The following is a 25,107-nucleotide window of genomic DNA, read 5'->3' as shown; positions in this document are numbered from 1 at the left end:
CGGCGTGGCTTGAGAGCAACACAAGCGCGACCGATGACGGCCCTTACCACTACCACCACCCTCGACGCTCTACAGCTCGTGCTTGCTGCTGCGGCACGCAGCGCCCAGCGCCATGTCGTCCGACGCCGCCTTCACCGCGGCGCGCTCGCGGCCCGCGCCGTCGCTGCACGCACAGCCGGCCGTGCTGCCGTCGTCGTACCGCGCGCTGCTCGTTCCCGGCCATCCCGAGTCGGCCGCAGGGCCCAGTGCCGATGCCGGCGCACACCTGCTCTCCGACGGCGGTCCATCGCGCCGCCTGCTTGCGCCGCCCAGCCACGGCGCAGGCGTCGCACTGCACTTTCCGCCGCATCCGTCGGGCGTGCGAGACGATGACTTGACATCAGATGCGGCTCGGCGCGCCGGCTACCCAGGCTGGCACCGCGCGGTGCTCGAGCGCGACGTCGGTGAGTCTGCTGTGAGAGAGACAGCTGCTAGTCGTATGGAAGGGCAGCGCAGCGGTGACGTACAGTGGAGTGACTGCAACGCGTGTCTGACGCTGCGCACTCGGCAGACATCAGCGTTGACTGGTCGCTGCTGCCACAGCCGGCAGACGAGGCCGAGATGCTGCCATCAGCAGTGCATCCCTCGTACCCGACCGGACACCCCTATCGCCGGCCGCGACCGTACATCTCCACGCCGAAGCTTTCGTCGCTGCTGCACAGCAACCTGGCGCTGCTCGGTCCGTCCATCGGCCCGGCGAAGGGGAGCAAGAACCAGGCGGAGTCAGGCGAAGGCAGCGATGCCGCTCTCGCTCGCCCACTGAAGGGTCTGGCGCCACACGTGCTGCTGCGAGCAGCGACCGACACGGCGGCGAACCCGCCGCACTGGCCCTTCCGCCGCTTCGGCCCCGGTCCCGGCGGCGCATCTGCTCTGCAACGCCACGCTGCGCGGCATCCGCATCGTCCGACACGAGACGTCTGGGCAGATCTGGGCCTCTCGGAGATCCTGCCGCTCGGCGTCGAGCAGGATCCGCTGAAGATGGGCGTCGCCGAGGCGCGCGAGGAGCTGCCGCTGGCGATGAATGAGCACGGCGAGGAGGAGGAGATCGACGAGGAGGGCCTGCTGGGACAGATCGGCATGACGCAGGCAGACAAGCTGGCCGCCGAGCTCGAGGGCCTCGCTGCGCGCAACCGGCCGCCGGGCGACGAGACGCTCGCAGACTGGGCGGCCGCGCTGCCGCTGCTGCACGAGCGCCGGCGCTGGGGCGTCAAGGCTGAGTGACGGTTGATGCGGTGACGTGTGTTTCTAGTGTACAGTAGCGCTCCAGGCAATACCACGGGTCATGTTCGAGTGAGCCACACTGGCCGATGCGCGGCGTCGGCGCGCAGACGAGAAAGCGGGAAGAGCTCGATGAACTGCGGGCGACGGAATCAGAGCACGCTCGCAGCCAGGCGGGCACTCTTCACATGGCGTACCTCTTCGTCCGCGATCTTGCTGCCTGCGAAGCGCTCGTACTCCGAATAGACGGACGTGAGGCTCCAGCCCTGCAGGCGCCGCACGAGCGCAGCCAGCACGCCGACTCTGTACTTGCCTGGGCTGCGGGTCAGCGCGACGCAATGGAAATGAGCGACAGCAGGTGCTCACCCTTGTTGCAGTGTATCAAGACGGGCAGATTGCGGCGGTCCAGGATGTCGGCCAGCGCGGCCGCGACCACGTCTTCGTCCACTGCGTCGTGCATCAGGTCGTCGCGGACTAGAAGTGGCTACGACGCGGCACTCACTCTCGCCAAAGGGCTCCTTGTTCACGTTCAGGCGGTGATGCAGGATCTGCACGCCTTGCGACTCGGCCCACTGGACCACATGTGGCCGGTAGTCCTCCGCCGAGAGGTACCTGCCGCGCTGGCGTCAGTGCTGCACAGCGTCAGACGAGCACACGCTGCTCACATGATGGAGCGCAGGCCAAGCCGCCGCATAAACTCAAAATTGCGCTCGTTCGGATGGCCAGAGCGATACACGCCGGCTGCAACCATGTCGAAGTTGAGCGGCGGCACGACGAGCGCCTGTGCCGCCAGGATGTCGAGGCCGGCGGGCGCCGGCAGCGGCTGCGTCGGCACGGGCTTGGCGAGGGCGCCGGTCTGCGTCGGAGTCGCGTCGGAGCGAGGCACCTGCAGCTTTGAGCCGCTTGCTGCGCTGGCTGCCGGTGCTGCGGGCGAGGCTACCCGTGGCGGCGTGATGAGGGGCGTTGCTGCGCCGACGATGGGCACGGCCGAGGTGATGCCGGCGGGCGAGGAGAGGGGCCGCTCGGGCACGCGTGCCGCCGCTGACGTCGGGCCGGCCTCGCCAAGCTGCGCGGAGAGCGAGGCGAGCAGGAACGGCGGCACGTTCGCAGCGGCGGACATGGCAAGTGAGGATGATGGGAGGGTGAAGCAGACTGGGACGAGGTCAGGTCGGGGTCATCGTGGAGCACGGACGGGCGCGGGTCCCGAGTCCCGGGCGAATACAGGCTCGGGCTTCAGATTTGCCCTGCAGCACTTCAATCGCGCTTGTAGTGCGATTTTTTGCCTCCTCACCCGACCTCGCACCGCCGCGAGTTTGCTGCCTTCTCGCCGCCGCTGCGACACTGCTCAGCTCCACCACACTCCGCCTTACCATGGCGGCCACTACGAGCGCCTTCCCCTCGCGGGTAGAGGCGTCCGCCGACCTGGCGGCCAGCCTCGGCAAGATCCGCCACCACACAGCCTCGAAGCTCGAGAACCAGAAGGCGCCTGCGCAGCTCCTCGTGGCCATCGAGGCGACGCTCGACGAGCAGCGCATGGCCGACGCCGGCGACGCCGAGCGCAGCCCGACCGAGTACTTCTGCGCGCTCGAGGCGATGCTGGCCAAGGCGCTGGGCGATGGCGTGAGTGTTTGTGCTGCTGGCGCACGAGGATGCGACCTGTGGCTGACCGCCTCTGCAGGCGCCCGCCACGCTGCTGCCTTCTTCCTTCTACCTCCTCTCCATCGTCGCGCCGTACGTCGCGCCGGCTGTGCTCAAGGCCCGCCTTACGGGCCTGATGGAGCCGCTTGCTTTCGTGCTCTCCAACCCGCACCCGTCGGGCTCCTCCACTGCCGAGAACCACGCCGCGCTGCTGCGCTCCGCCCTCGGCGTGCTGCAGGCAGTGCTGCTCGCACTCTCGACGGACCGCGCCACGCTCGACCGCGACCTGCGCCTGCGCGGCTGCTGGAACTCGGTGCTCGAGCTCTGCACCGACTCGCGGCCAAAGGTGCGGAGACGTGCCCAGGACGTCGTCTCGGCCGTGCTGGCCGAGAGCGGCGCCGGCTCGTCGACGGGCACCAAGGCGCACCCTTACACGGCACGCACGGCCGAGTGGGCCATCAAGGCGCTGGAGGGCGTCGCAAACGCAGGCGGCGTCGCGAGCACCAAGGGCAAGGCGAGCAAGAAGCCCGTGGCGCTGGCGCCGGAGTACGACAAGAAGAGCGGCAAGGCCAAGGGCGCCGATGCGGCTGCCGCCGCTCGGCAGCAGCAGGCGTCCGACGGCGGCGCCAGCGCGGGCATCTGGGTGTGCGGCTTCCTGAAGCTGCTAGCGCCGACGATGCCCGGCAAGTACCTCACGCCGCTCATCAACGTCCTGCTGCGTCTGCCCGGCCTCACAAATCCGTTCTTGACGGTCGCCGCCTTCGAGGTGTTCGAGTCGCTCTTCCGTCCTTCTCGGCCCGTTGCAGGCTCGGAGAACCCGCTCGCTGCGCTGGCGTCCAGCGGCGCTCACGCTTCGCGCGCTGTCAACCAGACTGACTCGCTCGTGCGCACGCTCGACGCGCTCGCCTCGCCCTCGATCGCCCCCAGCGCAAGCGATGCGCAGCTCCTGCCGCCGTACCTGCGCGCGCTGGAGCACGCCCTGGTCGCATACTCTCGCGTCGAGCAGGGCAAGCCGGCATGGGCGCGCGTGCCGGCGGTCTGGGCTGAGATCTTCGAGCTGAGCCTGTCGTCGAAGAGCAAGGCCAGCCGCGAGCAGCCGGCTGTGCGCTCCGCGGGCCGCGACTCGCTCTGCGCACTGGCGCGCTACTGTGTGCCGGACTCGGCCATCGAAGAGGCGCTCAAGGCTGGCAAGGGTGCCGCCGAGACGCAGCTGGGCGGCATGCTTTCGCTCATCTCCGACGCTCTCGGACGCCAGGCGATCCGCTACAGCCACGCCCGGCCCGAGGTCCTCGCAGTGCTCTCTGCGCTCGTCACTCGTCTGCGCTACCGGCCTACGGCAGCTGCGGGCAAGCAACGCGCTCTGCCGGCCGCTGCCAAGCTCCTCATGCCACTGGTCTCCATCGTCGCCGAGCTGCGCGTCGAGCCTGCATTCGACCACCGCGAGGCGGCAGACGGCGTGCTTGGCGCTGCCGTGGAGGTCTGCGGTCCGCGCACCTTCCTCGAGACGCTGCCGCTCGGCCTGCTGGGCGAGAACGACGCCACTGGCGGTCGTGCCTGGCTGCTGCCGCTGATGCGCGGTCGCATCACCAACACGGAGCTGGAGCACTTCACTGGCACGATGGTGCCGCTGTCCGAGGCGCTCTTCAACCGCCGTGCCCAGGCAGAGGAGCTCGGCCAGGACGGCAAGATGAAGCGGCCGGTGGAGGCCAAGGTGTTCGAGGCGCTCACCGAGCAGGTCTGGGCGCTCTTCCCGGGCTACTGCGACCTGCCCGTCGATCTCACTTCTGCGCTCTCGCCCCACTTCATCGAGCTGCTCGCCAACGTGCTCTACACGCAGCCCACGCTGCGGCCATCCGTCTGCCGCGGCCTGCAGGTCCTCGTGGAGCGCAACGAGGCGCTTGCGTCGTCGGGCGCGCCCGCCGACGTCCTGCGCGCCAGCTTCGGTCTGGACCAGGACGCCGGCCGCAAGAACATCGCACACCTCGCCGACCTTGCGCCGAATCTGCTCGCCGTCTTCTCGAACATCTTCAGTCAGAGCCCGGGCGAGAGCCGCGGCTACGTGGCCGAGGTACTCGCGGCGTACCTGCGCGTAATGAAGCCGGCCGACGTCGCCAGCACATACGCCAAGATCGTGGGCATGCTCCGCTCCTCGCTGCCGACGCTCGTGCCGGCACACGACCGCGAGACTGGGCCGAAGGTCGTGCCGCCGGTGCCGCACACGATGCTGGATCTCCTGATCGTGCTGCTCCCCTTCCTGGACGCCAGCAAGCCCGACTCGGAGGCGTCGCAGCTGTTCGACCTCGCCACCGAGGACGAGCTGATGCGCGCCAAGGACGCAGGCCTGCAGAAGAAGACCTACCGCATCCTGGCTCGCCTCATCGACGGTCCGCGCGGCGTGGCGGTACTGCGTCTGCCCTCGACTGCCGAGGGCGGCGAGGGTGCCGGTCGCGTCGGCGAGCTGCTGGCAAAGCTGCGCGACTCGACAGCGAACGTCGTGGCGGGTGCCAAGCGCGACCGTGTGGCGCTGCTGGCTGCACTCGTCCCGCGCATTCCGGCCACGGAGCTGCACTTCCTGCCGTCGATCATCCCTGAGGCGGTGCTCGCCACCAAGGAGACGAACCAAGGCACGCGCGAGCTGGCCTACGACCTGCTCGTGGCGATGGGCCACAAGATGGACGCAGGAGGCTCCATCAAGCGCGGCCTCGTGGAGGGCGCGGCAGGGGAGGAGGCGGACGAAGACATGGAGGGCGGCCAGGCTGCTGCTCCGGCTCCGGCCGCCGTCAGCGAAGAGGTCGCAGCGGCCTCCGTCAACGAGTACATGACCATGGTCGCCGCTGGTCTTGCCGGCTCGACGCCGCACATGATCAGCGCATCGATCACGGCGCTCTCGCGCCTCGTATACGAGTTCCGCGCGGACGTGCCGGTCGAGACGCTGCACGAGCTGCTCTCCACGATCGAGGTCTTCATTCGCTCGGCCAACCGCGAGATCGTCAAGTCCGCGCTCGGCTTCGTGAAGGTCGTGATCGTCAGCCTGCAGGCGTCCATCGTCGACGAGCACCTGCCGGTGCTCATTCCGGCGCTCTTTGGCTTCAGCCCGCAGCACCGCCAGCACTTCAAGTCCAAGATCCGGCACATCTTCGAGCGTCTGCTGCGGCGCTTCGGCTTCGAGCGCGTCGTCAGTCTGACGGGCGAGGAGGACAAGAAGCTGCTGAACAACATCCGCAAGCGCAAGGAGCGGGCCAAGAGACGCAAGAACTCTGCTGAGGACGGCGAGCGGGCTGCCGACGATGATGACGACGCTGGTCCTGGCATCGGCGCGCGTGCACTCAAGTCGCACGGCGTCGACGCCTTCGAGGAGGCCATCTACGGCTCCGAGTCGGACCTGTCCGACAGCGACGACGACAATGCCGGAGACGGTGCGGAGGCACTTGCGCAGCGCGCATCAGACGCGCGAGGCGCTAAGGGCGGCAAGAAGGGCCAGCAGCCCGTCAAGCCGAAGAAGACGCGCCGGCAAGAGGAGGAGACGTACATCCGCGAGGACGACGACGTGCCCATGGACCTGCTCGACCGCTCGGCTGCGGCAGGTGGCATCTCCACTGCTCGGGCCACGTCCGGCAACGGCAAAGCGGCACGCGCCCGCAGACCCGGCCAGGAGGCTGCCACGTTCGAGCTCGACGAGGCCACGGGGCGCATGCTCATCAACGATCCGGACAGCGCCTCGGGCCAGGCTGCCGACCCGGCTAGTGTGGACGTCGATGGCGCAGGCCGTGCGTACACCGATCGCGAGCGCGGCACGCACGGTGTCACGATGCGCGACGGCGTGGTGCGCGTCAACAAGAACAACAAGCGCAACCGGGCGGAGGACGAGCTGCTCGACGAGGAGCAGATGGCCGTCGAGGCCGCAGCCGAGGGCGCCCAGGACGCGGCCAAGGCCAAGCGCAAGAAGAAGGCGCCGCAGGCCATCGGCGCCGCGTACGCCGCCAAGCGCGCACAGGGCGACGTCAGCCGCAAGGGCGCGCCCTCGCCCTTCGCGTACGTCCCGCTCGGCCAGGTGGCGGGCAAGAAGGGCGCGCGCGCCGACAAGATGGACATCACCGGCAAGGGCAAGAAGGGCCCGCGCGGTCGGTCGTAGAGGAGACGTGGCGCAATGTGACTCCTCCGTGGCGCAATGTGACTCTTTGATCTATGCAGGTCGCCGAGCGACGGGTGTGCAGGACGTGCAGTGCAGGGAAAGGATGGCTGGTGGTACATGATGAAGACAAGGCGAAGCTTGTCGGGCGTCAGCAGAAGGTGTGGCGGATAGGTGCGGCAGAGCTAGCCCCAAGGGTTGTCCGCGCCGCTGCTCCACGCGTTCGCGGGCGGGTTCAGGGGCGTGAAGGAAGGAGTGCCGGTGGCATCGGACGGATCCTCAGTCGCGAGGCGGCCGAAGGAGAGGCTGCGCGGCGGCGCCGCGATGGACGACTCGCTCTCCGTGCTGTCGAACGAGGTGTCGCCGCCAGCCTGCTCGGCAGACGACCAGTCCGGCGCATCTGCGGGCAACGCGGCCAGCGGCTTGACGCGAGGCGGCGAGGCGGCGCGGCTCGACGTCTGGCTAGACGACGCAGCGTCGTGGCCCCACCCGTCGTCGACAGGGATCGGCGCAGCGGTGTTTGATGACGCTGCAGCGCCGCCCTGGAAGCGGCGCGCAAGCTCGGCAGCGGCATCCGACGACAGACCGTAGCCTTTGGCGGCCTCGAGCGAGGGTGCCGCGAGCGGAGGAGCGGGAGCTGACGACTCAGGCACAGCCTCGTCCTCATCGTCGTCGTAGTTCTCGGCGAACGACAGGCTGACACCGCCCATGCCGTCGTCCAGCGGCAGCGCCGGCGGCGCAGGCGGCGGCAGCTGGCTGAACGGCGACTGGTTGAAGGAGCGGGCGTACGGAGCAGGAGCAGCTGGCGGTCGCGTAGGCAGGCTGGATCTCGATGACTCTCTCGAGTGGGTGTCCAGCGGCGGCGGCTGAGGCTGAGACACAGCAGACGCTGCTGGTGCGTGCTTGGCGTCGAAGCGTGTAGTCGCCGCAGAGGGCGCAGCGGGCTGCGCCTTTGGCCGCTCTGGCTCGCTCCGCATGGCCTGCGTCACGAGAGGCGGCAGCGAGCTCTCGAGCTCGCGCACCTCGACACCGCTTGCCTTGAGCTCGGCCAGGATGGCCTCGGTATCGAAGTGCACGGCGGTGAATGGCGGCCGCTCGGCCTCAGGAGTCGGAGCTTGGCCGGCCGTCAGGTTGTCTGCTGCTCTCGCCGACTCAAGAGCCGGGTTCATTGGCTTGACATCAAGCTTCAGGGACGGTGGAGCTGCCGCAGCTGCAGCTGGCTCCGGCTCGGCAGCCCGAGGCGGCGTTGAGGCTTCTCGCGGCGGCAAGTCGTCTTCATCTTCGTCATACTCGTAGGCGCCAGCAGCGCCCGCAGTGCCACCTGCAGCCGTGGCCGAGGCCTGGTAGCCGGGCACTGGCGATGATGTGCCAGACGTGCTGCTCGAGGCTGGGTCTTTGCTGCCCTTGCGCCTGAAGATCTTGCCAAAGCCGCCGGTCTTGGTCTTGACGGTCTTGAGCTGCAGCTGCTCCTCCTGCGCGGCGAGCGCCTCCGCCTCGCGCACGATCTCTCGCTCCGGGATGTTCGCCATGTCCTGTAGTGGAAAGTCAGTACTCGGCTGCCAGGGTCGAGCGGCCACACGCACCTCTGGCTCGTCGAAGTAGTCCGCCGTCGTGCGGAAGCCAAGCTGGTCGAGGACTAGCGGCATGAAGGCGCGGTACTGCAAGTGGCCCGGCACCGTGTTGGTGACATCGATGTTCTCCAGGTCCGGCACGCGCTCGACTGGATGCAGACCGGCAATGGACCGCAGGCCGCCAGTCGTCGCGCGGAAGAGGTAGCCAAGGATCCAGTCCGTGCTCGAGAAGGCTGTCGCACGACTGTCAGCGAGCGCTCAGAAGGGCGGTCCACTGCTTCACTCACCGTTGACGAAGCGGCCAGACACGACGCTGCGCGCTTCCCGCCAGGCCGCATCAGTTGCCGTCACTGGTGCGCCGATGAGGTAGACGTTCTGCACGATGCCGAACTTCTTGTTCTTGGCCAGCTCCTGCAGCGCGTAGAAGATGGAGCGTGCGCCCAGGCTGAAGCCGACGAGCGTCACGGGCCGCACGCCGAGCTGGCGCCGCGAGAGCACGTCGGCGAGAATCAGGCCTGCCGACCACGAGCGATCGAGGGCGTTGCTCCACGGGTTGTCGATGAACAGTCCGAGCTTCGTGAGCCACAGCGGCCAAGCCAGAGCTGAGAGCGCAGAGTCAGCAGGTGCACACGACCCATTTCGCTTGACGCGCTTACCTCCGACAAGACCACCTGCGATCGTCGCAGCGAGCACCTGCTGCAGGCCCTGGATCATCGTCTCGCTGTAGAGCAGGTAGATGGCGTCGCCCATCTCCTGCATCATGTCGGGCTCCCAGAGCACGCTGAACACGTCGCCCATGATGCTGTCGATGACGGAGAAGGGCAGACGCGGATCGTCCTGCGCGCCGTTCATGAAGCTGCGCGAACAGCCGTCAGCTATACTTGTCCGTCTGCTGCACAGCTGCCACACTCACCCGCCCATCGTGACGATGCAGTTGACGCGCTTGTTGTTGTGGATCGGCCGGAACTCGAACGTGCGCACGCTGCGGGTCCTACGGCTCATGCCTCGGCCACCGATGGCCATGCCGCCGGCCGTCGCTGTGCTAGTGATGATCGCAGCGCCGCCCACGCCGCCAAGGAAGGTCGTGGTGCCGCCGATGCCGATCGTTCCGAGCGCCGCACCGAGGCCCGCACCGATGACAGGTGCGAGCAGGCCCGCAGACAGGCCGATGACGATGCCGCCGCCCACGGTCGCCAGGCCCATCATGACCATGCGGCGCTTGCGTGCCATCTCGGCGCGCTTGCGCACGGCCTTCTTGCCGCGCAGGCTGCCCGCGACGCCCTCCTCGATCTCGAGCGCGTCCGTGACGCGCTTCTCGAACTTCGTCACGTCCATCCACGACAGGCCGAGCTGCTCGGCAACCTCCTCGAGCAGCACACGCGAGCGCGCGTCGTAGACGCTGTCGGCAGTGAGCACGAGGAAGAGGTCGCAGAGCACGGTCCAGCGCAGATCCAGCGTGATGTGCTTGTCGGCGCTGCTGAGCTCCGTCGTGACGCCCTCCAGCGCGGATGGCAGCGTGTCGATCGCCTGCGGCGCAGCAGTCAGGCCGAGCGCCTGGCCAGCGTTGCCTTCAGCGAGCTGAGCGGCCGTGTTCGGGTCAAGTGGAGCGCCATTTGTCTCAAGCGGCGGCTTCTCGGCGCTGTCGTCGCCGTCTTTCGCTTCTGACTCGTCGGGCAGAGCAGCGAGCGAAGCCTTGGGCGTCGTGGGGCTTAGCTCGGCCTTACTTGGCACCGGCGTGCTGAGCTGCTTCGACTCGACGACCTTCGTGGCAGATCCGCCGATATCGCCGTCCTCGTCGTCATCATCGAGCGCAGCGCCAATGTCTCCATCGTCTGCGTCGTCTTCGACTGGCTGAGCCTTGCGCTGGTACGGCGGCGGTGGCGCCTCATCCTCTTCCAGCGACGCTCCGATGTCGCCTGCGCTGTCGTCGTCGCCGCCGCCGCCCAGATCGCCATCGCCCTCTGGCACGGCGTCCTCCTCGAGCGCGACGTCGGACACCTTTTGTGCCACCTCCTCTGCTGCGGTGTCCGCCTCCGGAGCCTCTTCGGCAGGCGACTCAGCGGCAGGCGTGCTCGAAGAGGTTTTCTTCTTCTCTGCCTCTGCCTCCTCTATCCGCAGAGCCTCGGCCTTGAGTCGTTGCCGCTCCAGCTCTTCTTCCCGCTCGGCCTCAGCCTCGGGGTCAAAGTCCGGATTGTCGACGCTCTTCGTTGTGACGAGGCTCGGGGCCAGGTCAGTCGACAGGACGCCGTGATGCGCCAGCGACTCGATCATGTTTTGTTCTGCCCGCACGCAGATCAGTACAGGCACTCCTTCTGCGCCGCTGCTGCACACTCACCTGAGACCTCGATGTCCATGTGCTGGTACAGCCGCGCCATGACGCGCGTACACCACTCTTCGGCGGATGCGACGCTCGGCTGCATCTCCTTGCCGGGTACGCGTGCCAGCCGGCGCACGAGCTCCTTGGCGACGAGGCTGACGAGGCCCACGTACGCGATCTTCTGCCCCTCGCTCAGCAGCTGCTTCGTCGTGGCCAGCTGGCTCAGCGGCGTGGCGCCACTGCCGGCTGTCGGCTCGTACAGGCCGTCGTCGGCAGCACGATTGCCGGCGGCTGGCCCGCCGAAGAGGTACTCGGTCGCAGCATGCAGCTCTTCGCCCTCGACGTCGTCGTCGAGGCGCAGCTGCGTGTAGCCCTTGCTCGCGCCCTCGTCCTCGTCCTCCGACGAGTCCGAGTCGTCGCTGCCCGCCTTCTTCTTGCCCTTCTTGCCGCCGCCGTCGTCGTCATCGTCGTCGAGTATTCTGTTCTGCGCAGCGGCGCGTGCTGCGGCCTCGGCCGGCGACACTCGCCAGTTGTAGCCGCGTGCATCGTCGACGTTCAGCGACTGGCCCGTGGCATTGCCCTGCGCCCCACCCGGCCCCATGCCTGAGATGCCGGCAGCGCCGCTTGCCTGGACGCTGCGCTTGCGCCCGTGCCCAGACGACTTCTGGCGGCGCCGCCGTGCACTGCTGGCGCCCGGCGCACCATAGCCGGCGTCGTCGTCGGACGACGAGTCGGACGTGGAGAGATCCCGGACCACGGGCCTGAGGGCAGGCGTCAGCGCCGGCGGCACCAGAGGCAGATCACTCTACGTACATCTCCTGCCACTCGTCATCGTCGAAGAAGGACTGCATCATCGACATGGTGCTGCGCGGCCGCGCTGAGCAGGACACCGGCCGGCAGGAGCGTGGGACGTGGCCGCAGCCCGAGGTGCCGAGTGGAGGGACGGACGCTGCAGGCGTGTGCGAGTGCGCAGTCGCGGATGTTTCGCAGGCGGACCAGGTGCGCTGTGCACCGGCGACGAAGCAGCTGGATGCGTGGGATGAGGCCGAGCTAGGATGATGTGGAGAGGAGTGTCGGCGTGATCGGGCGCCTGAGGCTGGCTGAGGAGGCAAGCCGGGAGCAGCAGCGCCCGTGCAGCGCCGCCGCGGTCTCCGCGGCACGGCGGCCAGCGGCAAAGGCGCTGCCTTCCTCCGCGCCATCAACATCCTTCTCGCCGCCCTCGCGCCTCTTGCTTCCCTTCCATCCGCATCGCCGCACCTCATCCACGCCATGCCGCCCCAGAAGACGACGCCCGCTTCCAACGGCGCCGCAGCCGCACCCGCTGCTGCGCCCGCGGCTCGCGGCACGAAGCGTGGCCGCGCCGACGCCGACAGCGAGGCCGAGGCGAGCAACAAGACGGCTCGCACTGCCGCCTCGGGCAGCACCAGCGCCGCCGCTCCCGCAAAGAAGCGGGCCGGCTCGCGCGCCTCGTCGCCGGCAGCACCGGCGGCCAAGAAGCGCACTGCCTCGCGCGCCTCGTCGCCCGCGCCGCCGCCCACGCCCGCCAAGAAGCGCGCCGCCTCGCCGGCGCCCAAGCCGGCGGCGAAGCGTGTCTCGGGCGCCGGCGCTGCCGCAGCGGCGCCGAGCAGCAGCAAGACCCGCGCTGCCACTGCCGAGCCGTCTGCCTCGCGCCGTGCGCCCGCCACGGGCCCGCGCTCGCGTGTCGCCGGCACGCCTGGCCCGGGCGGACGCCGCGGTGCACCGGCATACGTGGTGCGGACGGGCATGAACCCGCTGCCCGCACCGCTGCCGCCGAGCAGCGACGGCGCCAACGAGCTCTTCGTCTTTGGCAACGGCGACATGGGCCAGCACGGCCTGGGCACGGACGCTATCGACGAGATCAAGCGCCCGCGCCTGCACGTCTGGGTCGCCGAGAAGAACCGCTCGGAAACGCTCGGCAAGGGCGGCATCGAGAGCATTGCGGCGGGAGGCATGCACACGCTGGCCATCGACAGCACCGGACGGGTGAGTGACTCGCAGCCGCGTGCCCGACATCTCGCTCACACGCTGTCTGCAGGTGCTGAGCTGGGGCATCAACGACAACGCGGCGCTCGGCCGGCGCACGACGCGCGAGACGGGCGTCGACGCAGAGGTGTACGAGACGGAGCCGATGCCCGTCGAGGGGCTGGGTCCGCAGGGTCGCGGCCCGCTGGCTGGTCCGCTGCCCGAGGGCGGCAAGGAGGGCGACGTCGAGACGTTCCGTGCTACGCGTGTCGCAGCCGGCGACTCGGTCAGCGTCGCGCTCAACGACCGCGGCGAGGTGCGCGTCTGGGGCAGCTTCCGCGTGAGTGCAGCCGGACGCCGGTGCCATGCTCCTCTCGCTTACTCTTGCTGCAGTCCAACGACGGCCTGCTCGGCTTCGACGGCCAGGTCGGCTCGGAGCGCACGCAGTTCCAGCCTGTCGCACTGCCGTCCCTCACGAAGCACTCCTTCGTGCAGATCGCATGCGGCGATGACCACGTGTTGGCGCTCGCGACGGACGGCAGCGTCTTCTCGTGGGGCAACGGCCAGCAGTCGCAGCTGGGCCGGCGCATCATTGAGCGGCGCAAGATCAACGGCCTGACGCCCGAGAAGCTCAACCTGCGCAAGATGGTCGTCGTCGGCGCCGGCGCGTTCCACAGCTTTGCCGTCGACCACAAGGGCGAGGTGTGGGCGTGGGGCCTAAACAGCCTGCACCAGCTCGGCCTCGACACGGCCGACGACATTGTGCCCGTGCCGCAGCGCGTCGAGCACCTCTCCCCCAAGGCGCTCGGCGGCGCGCGCGTCGTGGCCATCACCGGCGGCTCGCACCACTCGCTCTTCCTGCTCTCCGACGGCCGCGTGTTCGGCACGGGCCGCTGCGACGGCTGCGAGCTGGGCCTGGCCGAGGACCACCCTGCCAAGAAGAAGGTCGAGGAGACGCGCGTGCTGTGGGAGTCGAAGCGGCGCGCCGAGCTCGAGGAGGAGCGCAAGGACTGGACGCGGCGCATGGCCGAGAAGCGGCAGCAGCACGATGACGCCGGCGCCGACGCCGCGGCGCTCGGCATGGTCGTCTCCGAGGGCGACATGGAGCCGACGATGGGCCCGCCGCCGGACGAGTTTGTGCCGCAGCCGGTGCACATTCCCTTCCCGCGCGCCGCCGACGGCAGCGAGACGCGCATCCAGAGCATCGCCAGCGGCGCGCGCCACAACATCGCCGTCGCCGTCGACGGCACGCCGTACTCGTGGGGCTTTGGCGTCAGCTCGCAGCTCGGCCAGGGCGATGAGGAGCAGATGGAGACGCCGACGGCCGTGCGCTCCAAGCAGATCCTCGGCTTCCGCACCGTCGCCGCCACCGCCGGCGGCCAGCACTCGGCGCTCCTCGCCGTCAAGCGGCCCGAGGCGTGAGCGGCGGCATGCATACATCTCTCAACGGTCCACATCTCTCTAGCAACGGCAGCACGTCGTCAGGTGTGGCATTGCGCGCGTGCGACAGCTCAAGTGGGCGCTGCGATGGGACAATGCGTGGGTGACAGGGTGACGAGCACGGGGAGAGAGGGTGAGGAGCATGGTGGACGAGCAGGGCAGGGACGATGCGGAAGGTGGGCTTGGCGCGCTGGCCGCTCGAAGATCGAGCCGGCGCTGTGGTGCTCGCGTCAGTGTATGCTAACAAGCTGATCCAAAGGCATCACTCACCTATCGGACGCTCGAGGGGCTGCTCAGTTGAGCTTGTCGACCGAGCGCATCGCGCTCTGCAGAGCCATGGTCAGCCGGAGTCGCGGCGCATACAGCGGGTCGTGCTCACCTTGGCCTGGCCGCTGGCGTTGGTCCAGCGGACCTCGACCATGTCCGAAGAGTTGCCGTTGCCGAAGCTGGCGATCTTGCCGCTGATCTGTGCGACGATGGCAGCAACGTCGGTGGGGGTGACGGTCGGGACGCGAGGGTAGGATGATGAGCGATGGACAGGCGTGCGCTGCTGGCCGAAGGCGTCAGCCACGCACAGTGTGCTTTCCCACCGTGATATCGACTGCGGGCGGCAGCGTGCGGTCAGCCATGGGCCCTGGATGCGATGCGGCTAGTACGCACCCTTGTCGCCGACTGTGGAGCGCCCGGCGGTCAGCAGAGGCAACGACGAGCAGGCGACGGCGGCGAGGACGCACTCTTCCACTCGGACTCGGAGGGCATGGCGAAGGGGTGTGTGGGCTGGAGGTGTGGGTGCAAGGTGGTGTGCGAAGGCGACGACGACGAGGGTGGTTGGCGTTGGTGTGCGAGCGAGGTGGTGGTCGGGAGAGCAGCCGGCACAGCGCTGCGCTCGCCTTTTGAGGGGTCCTGGACAGGCGCACCCGCGGCGGGGAGCAGGCAGGCCACCGGCGGGCGCGAGCTGCTGCACCCGGCGGGAGCAGCCCACCTCCACCCGCTTTCAAATGCGGGCAGTACAGTGATGTAGTCGCACTACAAGGTCGGCGTGCGGCCGCGGTGGCCGGCGGCACTTCCACGCTGCGCCGGCCGGCCGCGGGCCGACAGAGCAGGACGAGGCAGCACCAAGGGCAGCGCGTAGAGCACAGGCGTGGGAGCAGCGCGTCGCGCCGGGAAGCAGCGGCAGCAGGGCACGGCTGCGCTTGGGCCGCTGCCTGCGAGCACGGGGCGCATCGTGCGCTTCGCCTCTTGCCACATCAGCATACACGTGCTGCTCGCCAGTCTAGAGAGCCCAGCGAGCCAGCCGAGCGGCGAGACGTGGCAAAAATCGAGCGGCTATGCTTCAAGAGCCATTCATCCCGCCAGCGAGACGGGTGCTTGCTCTCAGGGGCTCGGCCGCGCCGCTGCCTCGATCGATCGCACTGCCGCGCGCCGCGCGGCGGCTCTGCCAGCACATCGCGCGCGCCGCGCCCGAGCTCATCATCTCGTTCCATCTTCACACCTCCCACTACCAACCACACGGCATGCAGTACCGCGTCACTACCCAGGAGCAGGCGCGCAGGCTGCTGGAGCGCTGCACCACTCGCGAATACCTCGTCGCTGCATCGGGCGCTGCCGCTGCCTGGAAGCTGCTCCGTAACGCCGACGAGCCCACAACGCTCTCGTTCAGCACCGTGCTCGACGAGTACCGCCGGCGCGCCGATCCTCTCATCCAGCTGCAGGCCGTGGCGCTCGTCTCGCCTGAGTTCTACCTCAGCCAGGCGCAGTTTGAGCTCTACACCGGCGACGACTTTGAGCCGGCCGAGCACCATGACCTTGCCGAGTGCCAGCTCTCCGGGCCGACGGCTGCGCAGGACAGCGCCTTTGCTCTCAGCTTTGCCAACTCGTCTGAAGTTGTGCCCGCTGGCGCCAAGCGCAAGGCTGGCACGGCCGCAGATGCAGCTGCCAAGCGCCGCAAGATCAAGGACGAGCCGGCATTGGGCAGCCAAGAGGACGAGGCAAGCGGCGCTGTCAGCGAGCACGAAGGACCTGCGGGCAACACCGAGGTCAGCGTGGCTGCGTCTGCAGAGTCCAGCGTGCTGAGCTGCGCTGTTCGCTTTGGGGGCAACCTTGGCGCATTTGCGCAGCTCGTCGACGCTGCGCTGTCCCTGTCACGCCCGCACGGGCAGCTGGACATCTCGAAGCTGGACGGCAAGTACGGTCTGGACCTCTGCACCGACGTCATGCGCCGCTTCATTGAGTCTGTCAGCGCTGCCAACACAAGGGCGCCGCCGGCAGTTCTGAAGCGCTACGACGGCAAGGGTGACCCGCTTGCCTGGATCGACCTTGTCGAGAGTAACGAGAAGGAGCGCGCAGACACTCCCGTCGAGAGGCTCAACAGCTGGTTCTGCTTGCTCGGACGTCTTGTCGAGATGCATCGGCGCAAGCTGTCGCCCAACACCATAGCCGGTGTGAACAAGAATGCCTCTATCTCACCTAGCGGTCAGGTGCAGACGGTCTTCCGCTCCGACGAGGAGGTGAAGAGAAATCTCTTGAACATGCAAGAGGCGCATAGGGCTGCACGGCACTTTGCTGCTTGCCTGTGTTACAGCGGCACTCTTGGCGCTGCGGTTGCATTTGCCGTCTGTCCGTCAATTGTCGACGCCTTTTCTGGTGACGATGGCGGCGACATGAGCGTACCGCTGGTAGACCTGCTAGGTACGCGCGAGGAGTGGTCTGGCTGCGCTCCTCGAGTCCACGACGGCTGGGACAAGCTCTACCTGCTCAACAAGACGCTCTACGACGCCTTCGCCAACGTCCATGAGCACTTCTGGGCCTCGCTCATCTTTAAGCTTCATGACCTGTTCCCAGTCAAGAAGATTTCGTGGAACGGCCAAGAGCCGTGGGACCTCGAGGAGCTTGCGAAGGCAATCGGACACAGCCAGGACTACAGTTGGTCGTCTTTGCTGGTGGGCGGAGGCGGTTCGTACGGCAACCACGACATGCCATCGGTGAAGAAAGTCAATTGGCCCTCTGTCATCGACGAACGCGATCTTCTGCGCTGCGACAAGCTCTACGGCAAGACGGCTCGCCCCGAGAAGGTGCCCAGGCACGAGCTTCCTGCGGAGGAAGAGCTTGTCCGCGTGGGCATCTGCGGCTCGACGGCGCTGCCGGAGCTGATCGCGGCGCACAAGCCGACGCCACCACCCTCGCCGCGGCCAGCACCGCCGGCCAAGAAGGCCAAGAAGCCTGCTGCGCCCAAGAAAGCGCCGGCCAAGAGCAAGAAGACGACGTAGTGTGCTCCAAAGAAGGCGCGACGTACTGTGGGGCCTGCCCGAGCGAGGCGAGGTCGCAAGCGACAGCACCCCGCGATGTGGCACCTTCGATGTGCCCCTCCCATCCTGTACAAGTTTGCGAAGCTCGAGTGCTGAATGCGATGCCATGCGATTCCCTCGACGCTCCTGAATTCATGATCGAGTGCGGCGAGAGCGCGCCCCCGGACTGCGCAGGCATGATTGCCTCAGGAGATTGCCTCAGGAGAGGAGCTGCTCCAGGGCCAAGACCGACGGTGCTGCCAGTGTCTTGTCTGCTTCTCGCGTGTCGCACGTGCGCGACGCTCTTCCTGCCGAGACACGCCTGCCTCGCGCACTCTGACTGCTGCGCTCCCTACCTCCGCCCTCTCGCACACACAGATAGCAGCATGCAGAATGGTAGTGTACAGCCATGGTGTAGCGTGGTGCGCAGGAACAAGCAGGACAGGATTGACGGAGAGAAAAGGAGGAGAAAGCTTCCCAGGGACTACTTGCTCGCGGCCGTGTTGCGCCAGGCCATGTACGGCAGGCGCATCACCGCGCTCTGCTCGCCCTTGCTGCGGTTCGAGCGGCGCGTCTCGACGATGTTGTCGCGCCAGCCGCCGGCAAGGTCCTAAAGAGCGAGAGAGATCGTGTGTGTCAGCAATGCGTCGCCATCGTGCACTGGGACGTCCAACTCACATGTGCGCGCTTTGCCATGCCCGGCCCGATGTAGGCGTGGAACTTGAGCAGCTGCGTGCGCAGCGCCAGCTCGCGATTGCCCTTGGCGCGCAGCCAGGCGAGCAGCTCGTCGACCTGTGGTTTAGGGGTGAGCGGACGGCATCGCTGCAGTGCTGCTGCGTCGGACTCACCTGCTCAGGCTCGCTGTACACGGCCCACTCGTCAGGCTGCAGCACGCCCTCGGCCTGCTGCTCATCCTTGCGGCGCTGCTCCAGATACTTGGGACCACGCTCGTTCTCGGCCAGCGCGATCTCCCAGTCGTCGCGACGAGCGCCCTGGACGAAGAGGCGACCAGTCGAGTAGGACACGGCGCCATTGGACGTCAGCAGCGACGCGCTGCCGATGCCGTCGAACCACCAGTAGCGGTCGAAGAAGCGGTCGCGGCCGAGCGGCGTCAGACGCGGCGCGAGCGCATGGCGGCGGAAGTCACGGTCGATGGCCTCGTCGCGCTTGTTGAGGCGCGCCTCTTCGTCGTCGAGGCGCTTGCGCTCCAGATTGACCTGGCGCGACTCGGCAGCCTTCTGCTTCGACGCCTCGCGCGCCGCCTGCAGCTCGGCCCGGCGCTCCTTCTCTTCCTGCTCGCGCTGCAGCGCGCGCTCGCGCAGCGCCTCTTGGCGCGACGGCAGTGCCGCTCGGCGTGCGCGAGCCTTGGCGTTGGCTGCCTTGCGCGAGGAGCGGCCGGCGCGCGAGTCTTCGACATCCGAGAGCGAACTGTTGCTTGGAGGCGAGCCCGGCGGCGTGCCCATCTCGCTCGACGACTCCAGCTCGTCCTTCTCCGAGTCGCTGTCGCCGGCAGCCTCTTCGGTATCGCCATTGCCGTTGGCCTCGGCGTCTGAGCCGTCCTCCTCGGCTTCGGCAGCCTCTTCTCCTTCCTCCTCATCACCCTCCTTCACGTTGGCTGCCTCGAACGCAGCACGGTCCTCAGCGCTGTGGTGGAGACAATGAGCAAAAGCTCTTTAGACTTCGGCTCCACGGGCTACTCACAGCTTCTTGCGGGCACGGCCGATCTCGACGCGCTCCTTGCGCAACTCGGTCAGGTGTGCCTCGCACTCCTCGTAGAAGTGCTTGATGGGCTTCGTCATGACCGCCAGCTCGCAGAGCGCCTGGATGGCGAGCAGCTTGTCGCTGAGCGGCAGCACGCCGTAGCGTGCCTCGGGCGACGCGTACGTGTCGGCGATGAACTTGCCGTCGATATGGCCGTCCGGGTGGGCGATGCCGGTGAGGTGAGACAGAATGCCCGTCAGACGCGGCATCGTCTCCAGCGAAGCACGCTGCTAGCGAGGGTGAGCAGCGCACACTGTGTCCGGACAACACTCGCACGCACCTTTGCTAGAATGCCGATCAGACTGGCCTCCCAGCCGTCGCGGTCCTCGTCTAGCTTCAGCACACGCTTGTCCCAGCCGCGGCCGATGTCGCGCGCGGCGAGGAGGAGCGCGTCGGCCTCGGCATCTGCCTCATCATCGTCGTCCTCCTCGTCTCCCTCGGGGGCAGGCGTGTTCGCAGCCGAGTCGAGCTGGTCGCTCTCCTCCGAGTCCGCCACGCTCTCGTCGTCATCGTCGCGCGAGGCGGCGCGCGCCGCAGCAGAGGCAGCCGCCTTTGACGCCAGGTTGGCTGGCGCGAGGTCCTTGGAGTGCGTGCCGTCGCGGACGACGATGTTGATGAGACTCGCGTGCACCTCGGCCATGAGCGTGCACGAGGGCTCGTTCGTCGAGTGCCGCAGCGCCGCCTCGTAGTCGTCGAGGCTGAACGGCGACAGCATGAGCGGCTTGCCGCACGCCTGCAGGAAGTAGTACGTGTTCATGAGGATCTCAAAGGTGTCGCGCGGCACCGGCAGCTCGCGGCTGGGGATCGGGCGGTCGCGGCGGCGCGGCAGCAGGTCCTCCTTGCCCTTCGAGTTAAGCTCGCGCACCGAGACGGGCTCGATGAGCAGGTCCTCGACGGGGTACTTGACGATCTTCTTCTTCTCGAGCAGGCGCTTCTCCTCCTCCTCGCGCTCCTTGGCCGCGGCAGCCTCGGCTGCGGTGAGGCCCGGGTCGCCCTTGATCTTGCGCGGCTTCTTGTTGGCGTTCGCCTCTTCGTCCTCGACGGTGAAGACCTGCAGACGAAGTCAGCGGGACAGAAAGCAGCGCAGACATGGGCAACTCACCTTCTTGCGCTTGCTCAGCTTGCCCTCCTTGATCTCGGCGTTCATGCGCAGCAGCTCCTCCGACATCTCCGTCGGGATGCCGAAGCGCTCGGCCAGGCTCGGGCGCACCGTCCACGGCGCGCCGACGGTGGCGTCGCGCAGCAGGCAGTCCTTCATGTACTTCTTTAGGATCGTCTTGGAGAAGGTGAGGCGGTCGCGCAGCAGCTGCTTGGGCTGCACCTCGGTGAGGCTGCCCACGAAGGCGTCCTTGTCGTCGAGGAAGCGCACGTGGTAGAGGTAGCGCGACGGGTCATCGAGCTCGTATGCCTCCTGCGCGTCCTTGTTGAGGTCTGCGCCGATCTGGTGCGCCGCCTTGGCGAGAATGGCAGACTTGGCCTCCTCGGAGAGCTCGCTCTCCTCGTCGCTGAGGTCGCTGAGGTCCGACGTCGAGTCGAACGAGTGCAGGCCCGGGCGCTCCTTGCTAGCGCCGTTCGTGCCGTTCTTGCTCTTCTTGACGTTGTTGCGCTCGACGCGCTCTGCCCTCGCGGCACGCTTCGCCGCCGCCGCCTCTTCGAAGGCCTTGCGCTGCAGCTCACGCGGCGGGTACACGCTGACGATGCGGGCCCAGTACCTTTGCAAGCAGAATGAGAATGCGACAAGACAGACGCTGGACAGACGACTCACCTCTCGCCAAAGCGCTCGACCATGACCGTCTCCTGCACGAAGAAGCGGTCCTTGAAGCGGTCGTATGCCTTGTCGACCAGGTTGTCCAGGCGGCCCGTGACGACTAGTAGAGCCTCATTCAGCCGCTGAATGCTGGCTGCACGCGTGCCGACCCGCTCGCGACTCGGTGGCCGCAAGCGCGACCCTAGTGTATGCCCCCGTTACTCACCGAACTGCACCGCCTTCAACACCGGGCCCTTGAGGCTCGCCGGGAACTTCTTCTGCGTGGCCTCCGCCTCGAGCAGCTCGCTCGTGTGTGCCTCGAAGAAGGTCAGGTTCTGGCGGCCCGAGACCTCGCACTGGAAGCGGCGCTGGCGGTAGAAGGACATGCGGGCGGCGTATGACCTGTGGGAGGAGCAATCTCAGCTGCGCGGTCCTGTACTGCCACCGAGATCTGCCCGAGCTGCTGCCATCACCAGTCGCGCCGTGCCAGGCCTTTATGGTGCGCACGACTGCTCAGCCGCTCGAGGACAAGCTTGCAGCCTTGCGACATAGCAAAACGCGTCGCAATGCCCGACCGTATCTGACTCATCGCGCCTCGTCAGCTCTACGCACTCATAGTCCAGGAACACCTCGCCCGTTTCTGCAAGATAGAAGGCCTCGGCGTCGGCATCGTGCATGGCCGGGTCCGGCGGCGGGACCATGTCCACGGGACGGCGCTTGATGAGCACCATGGCGGCCTAGTCGGCGCCGCGCGACGCGCGTAGGACGTGCTTCGTGCGAGGACGGCCGGAGTATGGCTCGACGCGACGAAAATAGGCCGAGGCGAGGAGCGTGGAGCAGCGGAGCAATGTGGAGGCAGCGCAGGGCACGGCCGGCGCACGGGGCAGAGGCAGCGCTGAGTGAGCGGTGCGAGTGGGTGAAGATGAGCAGCCAGATGCGCCGCAGACGAATGCGCGCGCGAGGAGGGTGACGGCGACGAGGAGAGATGCGCTGCTGACGGGACATGCGTCGGGCGTCGAGGATGGGCGGGCGGAGCAGCAGGAAGACCGGGGCCGGCCAGGCACGGCGCCTGTGTCGGCATCTGCCGCGCGGGAGACGCGTCGCGGCCGCGCCGCGCATGGCGGCGCCGCTCTGGCACGCGCACGGCAGATGGCATGGCGGGGCGCGACTGCCTCGCACCAGGTCGCCGTGCGCCCCTCCACCGCCCCGAGTCCTTCGCAGGCCCCACGAGCAGCATCTCACGCGACAAGAGAAGGCGCAGCGAGGCGATGTAGGACTCAAAATGCCGGCATACAGCACAGGCAGAGGACGCATCCTCTTAGGGGGTCCGATGGCCTGGCGAACGTGGTGTAGCCGATGCTCGGACGAGGACTCTCTACTGCAGGGTCCAAGACAAACCGCACCATCGCGTGCCCCAGCACACGCATCACGCACCTCACTCAAGTTGGCCACGAGCAGACAAGGCTTCGCAGGCGACATGTAACCTGCAAGTGTTGGTCTCGACATGGCAGCTGTAGGCTCGGTCTACAAGGGACAAGAACTTTCGGCGAAGCGGAGGATTCTTCTGGACCCCCCCCCCCCCCCCTCCGACGCCGATTATCATGTGTCATCACACGCAGCGCCGCTGACAGCATCAAGACGTGCGGGTGACTCGATCGTGTGTGTGCTGGCGAGACGTCTGCCTGATGCTGCCAGGTCCAGCTCCGAGCCGCCTTTGCCGGACCTCTGACGCTGACGCGTGCGCTGCTGCTGGCCGGAGGGACGCGCGCCTCTCGGAGCCGCACAAGAGGCCCCCACTGCCGAGTAGGTCTGAGAACGCGCAGCGGAGCGAGGGCCTGCATTGCAGCGCATTGCGTCCGAGAAGTGCAGGAAAACTTCCCGGGGTGGTGCATCTCGGGTACGCTCGAGACAAGAGGTCGGAGGCGAGGTGCGAGGCCAGAGGGAGAGGGAGGTGCGCCGCGGCGTGCGCGCCAAGCAGCTCGTCCATCCGCGCGCTCCGCATGCGGCGCTCACGCGTCTCTCGCGCGCACGCAGGCGCGTCCGTCACCTTTGCCCGTGTCGCAGGCGCCTTTCCGACAACTAATGCGGAGCCGCTCTGGCTTCTGGATCCGGACGACACTGGGACCTCGGAAGACGTGCGTTGGACCGCGAGGTGCTTCCTCCGGGCGCAGGCGCCGGCCTCCGAACTGTGTCATGGCGATCCACAGTGCGCTGTGGCGTGGGACCAGCATCGGCGCACTACAAGCGTGCGGGCGCCGGCTCGCTTCCATGCCTTTGCGCCCCCCAGAGCATCGCTGGCCATCGATCATCCGCTGACGTTCAGTGAGCCAGATCCGATGCTGCTCGACCACCCGCCCGTTCGCATCTGGCAGGACCAGCCTCCTGCGCAGCGCCACTCGCGCGTACCGTCGGCCGGCGGTGACAAGGAGCAGCATGGCTTGGCAACTACCGGCGGCCATCGCGTCCAGCAGAGCTCCAGGAGTGCAGCAAAGTCAGATCTTGCGACCCGTCGGCGGGCCCTTGAGGCCCGCAGAGCAAGACGTGCAGTCGCCGAGCTGCGCCATGGCCGCTCGAGGAGATTTGCAGTCCGCACCGGCTCGCCGTCGGACGTCGGCGCCTCCGCTCGAATTTGCTAGCTGTTGAGCAGCAAGGCGTGGTTTGGAAGCGAGCCGGCAGCCTCCGGAGCCCGTGACGTCCCTGTCTCTCGACTCAGCCGTGCGAAGTGCTTGCTCCGCCCGAAGGCGTCTCTGCCAACGTCACGGCGGCAAGGGTCGTCCGTGGGAGCAGGGCAGAGCGGGGCTCAGGCGAGTCGCTGCCCAGCAAGCGCAGCGCTGCCCGGAATGACGCCTGCATGCCTCTCCGCTCTGGGGGCCGCGACTCTGGGGAGCGTGAGCCGATGCGGTCTCCCCTGCGAGCCGCTGCGAGCTGGCCGCTGCGCCTGCTGCGGCGGAGGTGCCCTTTGCAGCGCCGCTTCGCCGTGCCCAGCTTCGTGCTCGGTGCAGAGAAGGATCGGCGAACGTGGCTCGTCTGCCGTCAGTCCCGCGTGCCCTCCACGAGGTTGGCAGCAGGGAGCGCATGGAGAGCTCGTCCACGCTTAGCGCCGCGTGCGCTGCCAGGGGCACGCGTCGCCCGTTCATGCTGCGGGCTCTTTAGCGCGCGGGCGACCCACCGCCGCAGCACGACCCGATGCCGACCCAGCCGCAGAGCCGCAGCTCCCAGAGGCGCTTCCTGGTGCTGCAGCGCTGGGTCACCGTCCATATCAATTAGTGCCCCTGTCAGCCAGGGGGCATGAGATGAAGAGCACGTCCATCATTGCTCATGCGCAGCTCGGGCACTCGCATCAGGAACGCCGACGTGAACAAGGGATGGGAAATGAAGGCCTACTGCTGAGAGCCTCCTGCAGCGGTTCGTCGAGCCTCAGCAAGAGCGAGCAGGGTGGCCTGCGGTAGCGCGAGCACATGCTGCGGATCTCGCGGCTGCCAGGCGCACGCAGATCTGCCCCTCGCCGCCCTTGCCGCAGACCAGCGTTGGGTGCGTGCAAGCCAGTCAATGTAGCGTGTGTGCAAGCGCTCCCTGCGTGGTGCAGCTTGCCAGCATCCAGGTGTCACACAGCGCACGAGAGGTGGCGCTCGCGGGAAGGTCGGCATTGCTCATGCCGGGCCGCGACGTGCGCATGCGGCGCTGGGTGCTGCGAGCGGGACGAGACGTGCCTTTCTTCCTGGAAGCTCTCGGCGCAACGACGCGGCCCTTGACCCGCTCGCTCGGCCAAGACGAGTGCCACACAACAACAGTCCGGCATGTGTGCGTCTCTCGGGTGCGGGTACACACGCACATGTGCATGCTTGGGCCGCAGGTGCAGCGAATGCGCAGAGCGTTCCGGAGGAGCGCACGCGGAGTATCCGGGCGTGGCGAACGCGGCGTTGCAGCTTGGGCAGCCCGCGCCCGCAGCCCGACGGTGCGGCGTGCGGCGCGCGGGAACA

At 67.8% G+C, this 25,107-nt stretch overlaps 8 protein-coding genes across 8 annotated transcripts; 5 read left to right on the top strand and 3 right to left on the bottom strand.

Moving 5' to 3' along the window:
* Positions 1-55: 55 nt before the first annotated feature.
* Positions 56-1,330, top strand: FA09DRAFT_358158 (hypothetical protein). Its single transcript, XM_025744917.1, has 2 exons — positions 56-443; positions 551-1,330. Exons 1-2 carry the CDS (start codon positions 113-115, stop codon positions 1,258-1,260), a joined length of 1,041 nt encoding a protein of 346 aa, XP_025601076.1. The 5' UTR covers positions 56-112; the 3' UTR covers positions 1,261-1,330.
* Positions 1,331-1,472: 142 nt separating this feature from the next.
* FA09DRAFT_288457 (protein-tyrosine phosphatase) lies at positions 1,473-2,032 on the bottom strand (the record flags this gene model as incomplete). Its single annotated transcript, XM_025739933.1, has 4 exons — positions 1,473-1,570; positions 1,624-1,704; positions 1,760-1,869; positions 1,923-2,032. Coding segments are annotated over 4 exons (399 nt in total), but the record flags the coding sequence as incomplete, so codon positions are not given.
* A 558-nt stretch (positions 2,033-2,590) lies between these two features.
* Positions 2,591-7,027, top strand: FA09DRAFT_358156 (NUC173-domain-containing protein; the record flags this gene model as incomplete). Its single annotated transcript, XM_025744916.1, has 2 exons — positions 2,591-2,877; positions 2,936-7,027. Exons 1-2 carry the CDS (start codon positions 2,629-2,631, stop codon positions 7,025-7,027), a joined length of 4,341 nt encoding a protein of 1,446 aa, XP_025601074.1. The 5' UTR covers positions 2,591-2,628.
* A 142-nt stretch (positions 7,028-7,169) lies between these two features.
* Positions 7,170-11,977, bottom strand: FA09DRAFT_327521 (DUF726-domain-containing protein). Its single transcript, XM_025741432.1, has 7 exons — positions 11,726-11,977; positions 10,931-11,673; positions 9,509-10,874; positions 9,252-9,451; positions 8,883-9,197; positions 8,608-8,828; positions 7,170-8,556 (listed from the first exon to the last, which is right to left on the bottom strand). Exons 1-7 carry the CDS (start codon positions 11,770-11,772, stop codon positions 7,210-7,212), a joined length of 4,239 nt encoding a protein of 1,412 aa, XP_025601073.1. The 5' UTR covers positions 11,773-11,977; the 3' UTR covers positions 7,170-7,209.
* A 494-nt stretch (positions 11,978-12,471) lies between these two features.
* FA09DRAFT_303934 (RCC1/BLIP-II) lies at positions 12,472-14,553 on the top strand. Its single transcript, XM_025740454.1, has 3 exons — positions 12,472-12,916; positions 12,969-13,235; positions 13,289-14,553. Exons 1-3 carry the CDS (start codon positions 12,677-12,679, stop codon positions 14,315-14,317), a joined length of 1,536 nt encoding a protein of 511 aa, XP_025601072.1. The 5' UTR covers positions 12,472-12,676; the 3' UTR covers positions 14,318-14,553.
* A 1,053-nt stretch (positions 14,554-15,606) lies between these two features.
* FA09DRAFT_327520 (hypothetical protein) lies at positions 15,607-17,749 on the top strand. The gene has a single exon (XM_025741431.1). It carries the CDS (start codon positions 15,664-15,666, stop codon positions 17,599-17,601), a length of 1,938 nt encoding a protein of 645 aa, XP_025601071.1. The 5' UTR covers positions 15,607-15,663; the 3' UTR covers positions 17,602-17,749.
* A 253-nt stretch (positions 17,750-18,002) lies between these two features.
* Positions 18,003-22,148, bottom strand: FA09DRAFT_327518 (hypothetical protein). The gene is made up of 9 exons (XM_025741430.1): positions 21,740-22,148; positions 21,354-21,529; positions 21,146-21,248; positions 20,483-21,092; positions 19,661-20,431; positions 19,321-19,607; positions 18,468-19,263; positions 18,298-18,411; positions 18,003-18,229 (listed from the first exon to the last, which is right to left on the bottom strand). The coding sequence occupies exons 1-9, from the start codon at positions 21,856-21,858 to the stop codon at positions 18,104-18,106; spliced, it is 3,102 nt and encodes a 1,033-aa protein (XP_025601070.1). The 5' UTR covers positions 21,859-22,148; the 3' UTR covers positions 18,003-18,103.
* A 2,326-nt stretch (positions 22,149-24,474) lies between these two features.
* Positions 24,475-24,916, top strand: FA09DRAFT_114166 (hypothetical protein). Its single transcript, XM_025739008.1, has one exon. The coding sequence runs from the start codon at positions 24,586-24,588 to the stop codon at positions 24,877-24,879; it is 294 nt and encodes a 97-aa protein (XP_025601069.1). The 5' UTR covers positions 24,475-24,585; the 3' UTR covers positions 24,880-24,916.
* The last annotated feature ends 191 nt before the right edge of the window (positions 24,917-25,107 follow it).

Source organism: Tilletiopsis washingtonensis, assembly GCF_003144115.1.
Source record: "Tilletiopsis washingtonensis strain MCA 4186 unplaced genomic scaffold FA09scaffold_2, whole genome shotgun sequence".
NCBI lineage: Eukaryota > Fungi > Basidiomycota > Exobasidiomycetes > Entylomatales > Tilletiopsis > Tilletiopsis washingtonensis.
The sequence above is the reverse complement of the archived record's forward strand: the minus strand, read 5'-3'. Positions and strand labels throughout refer to the sequence as shown.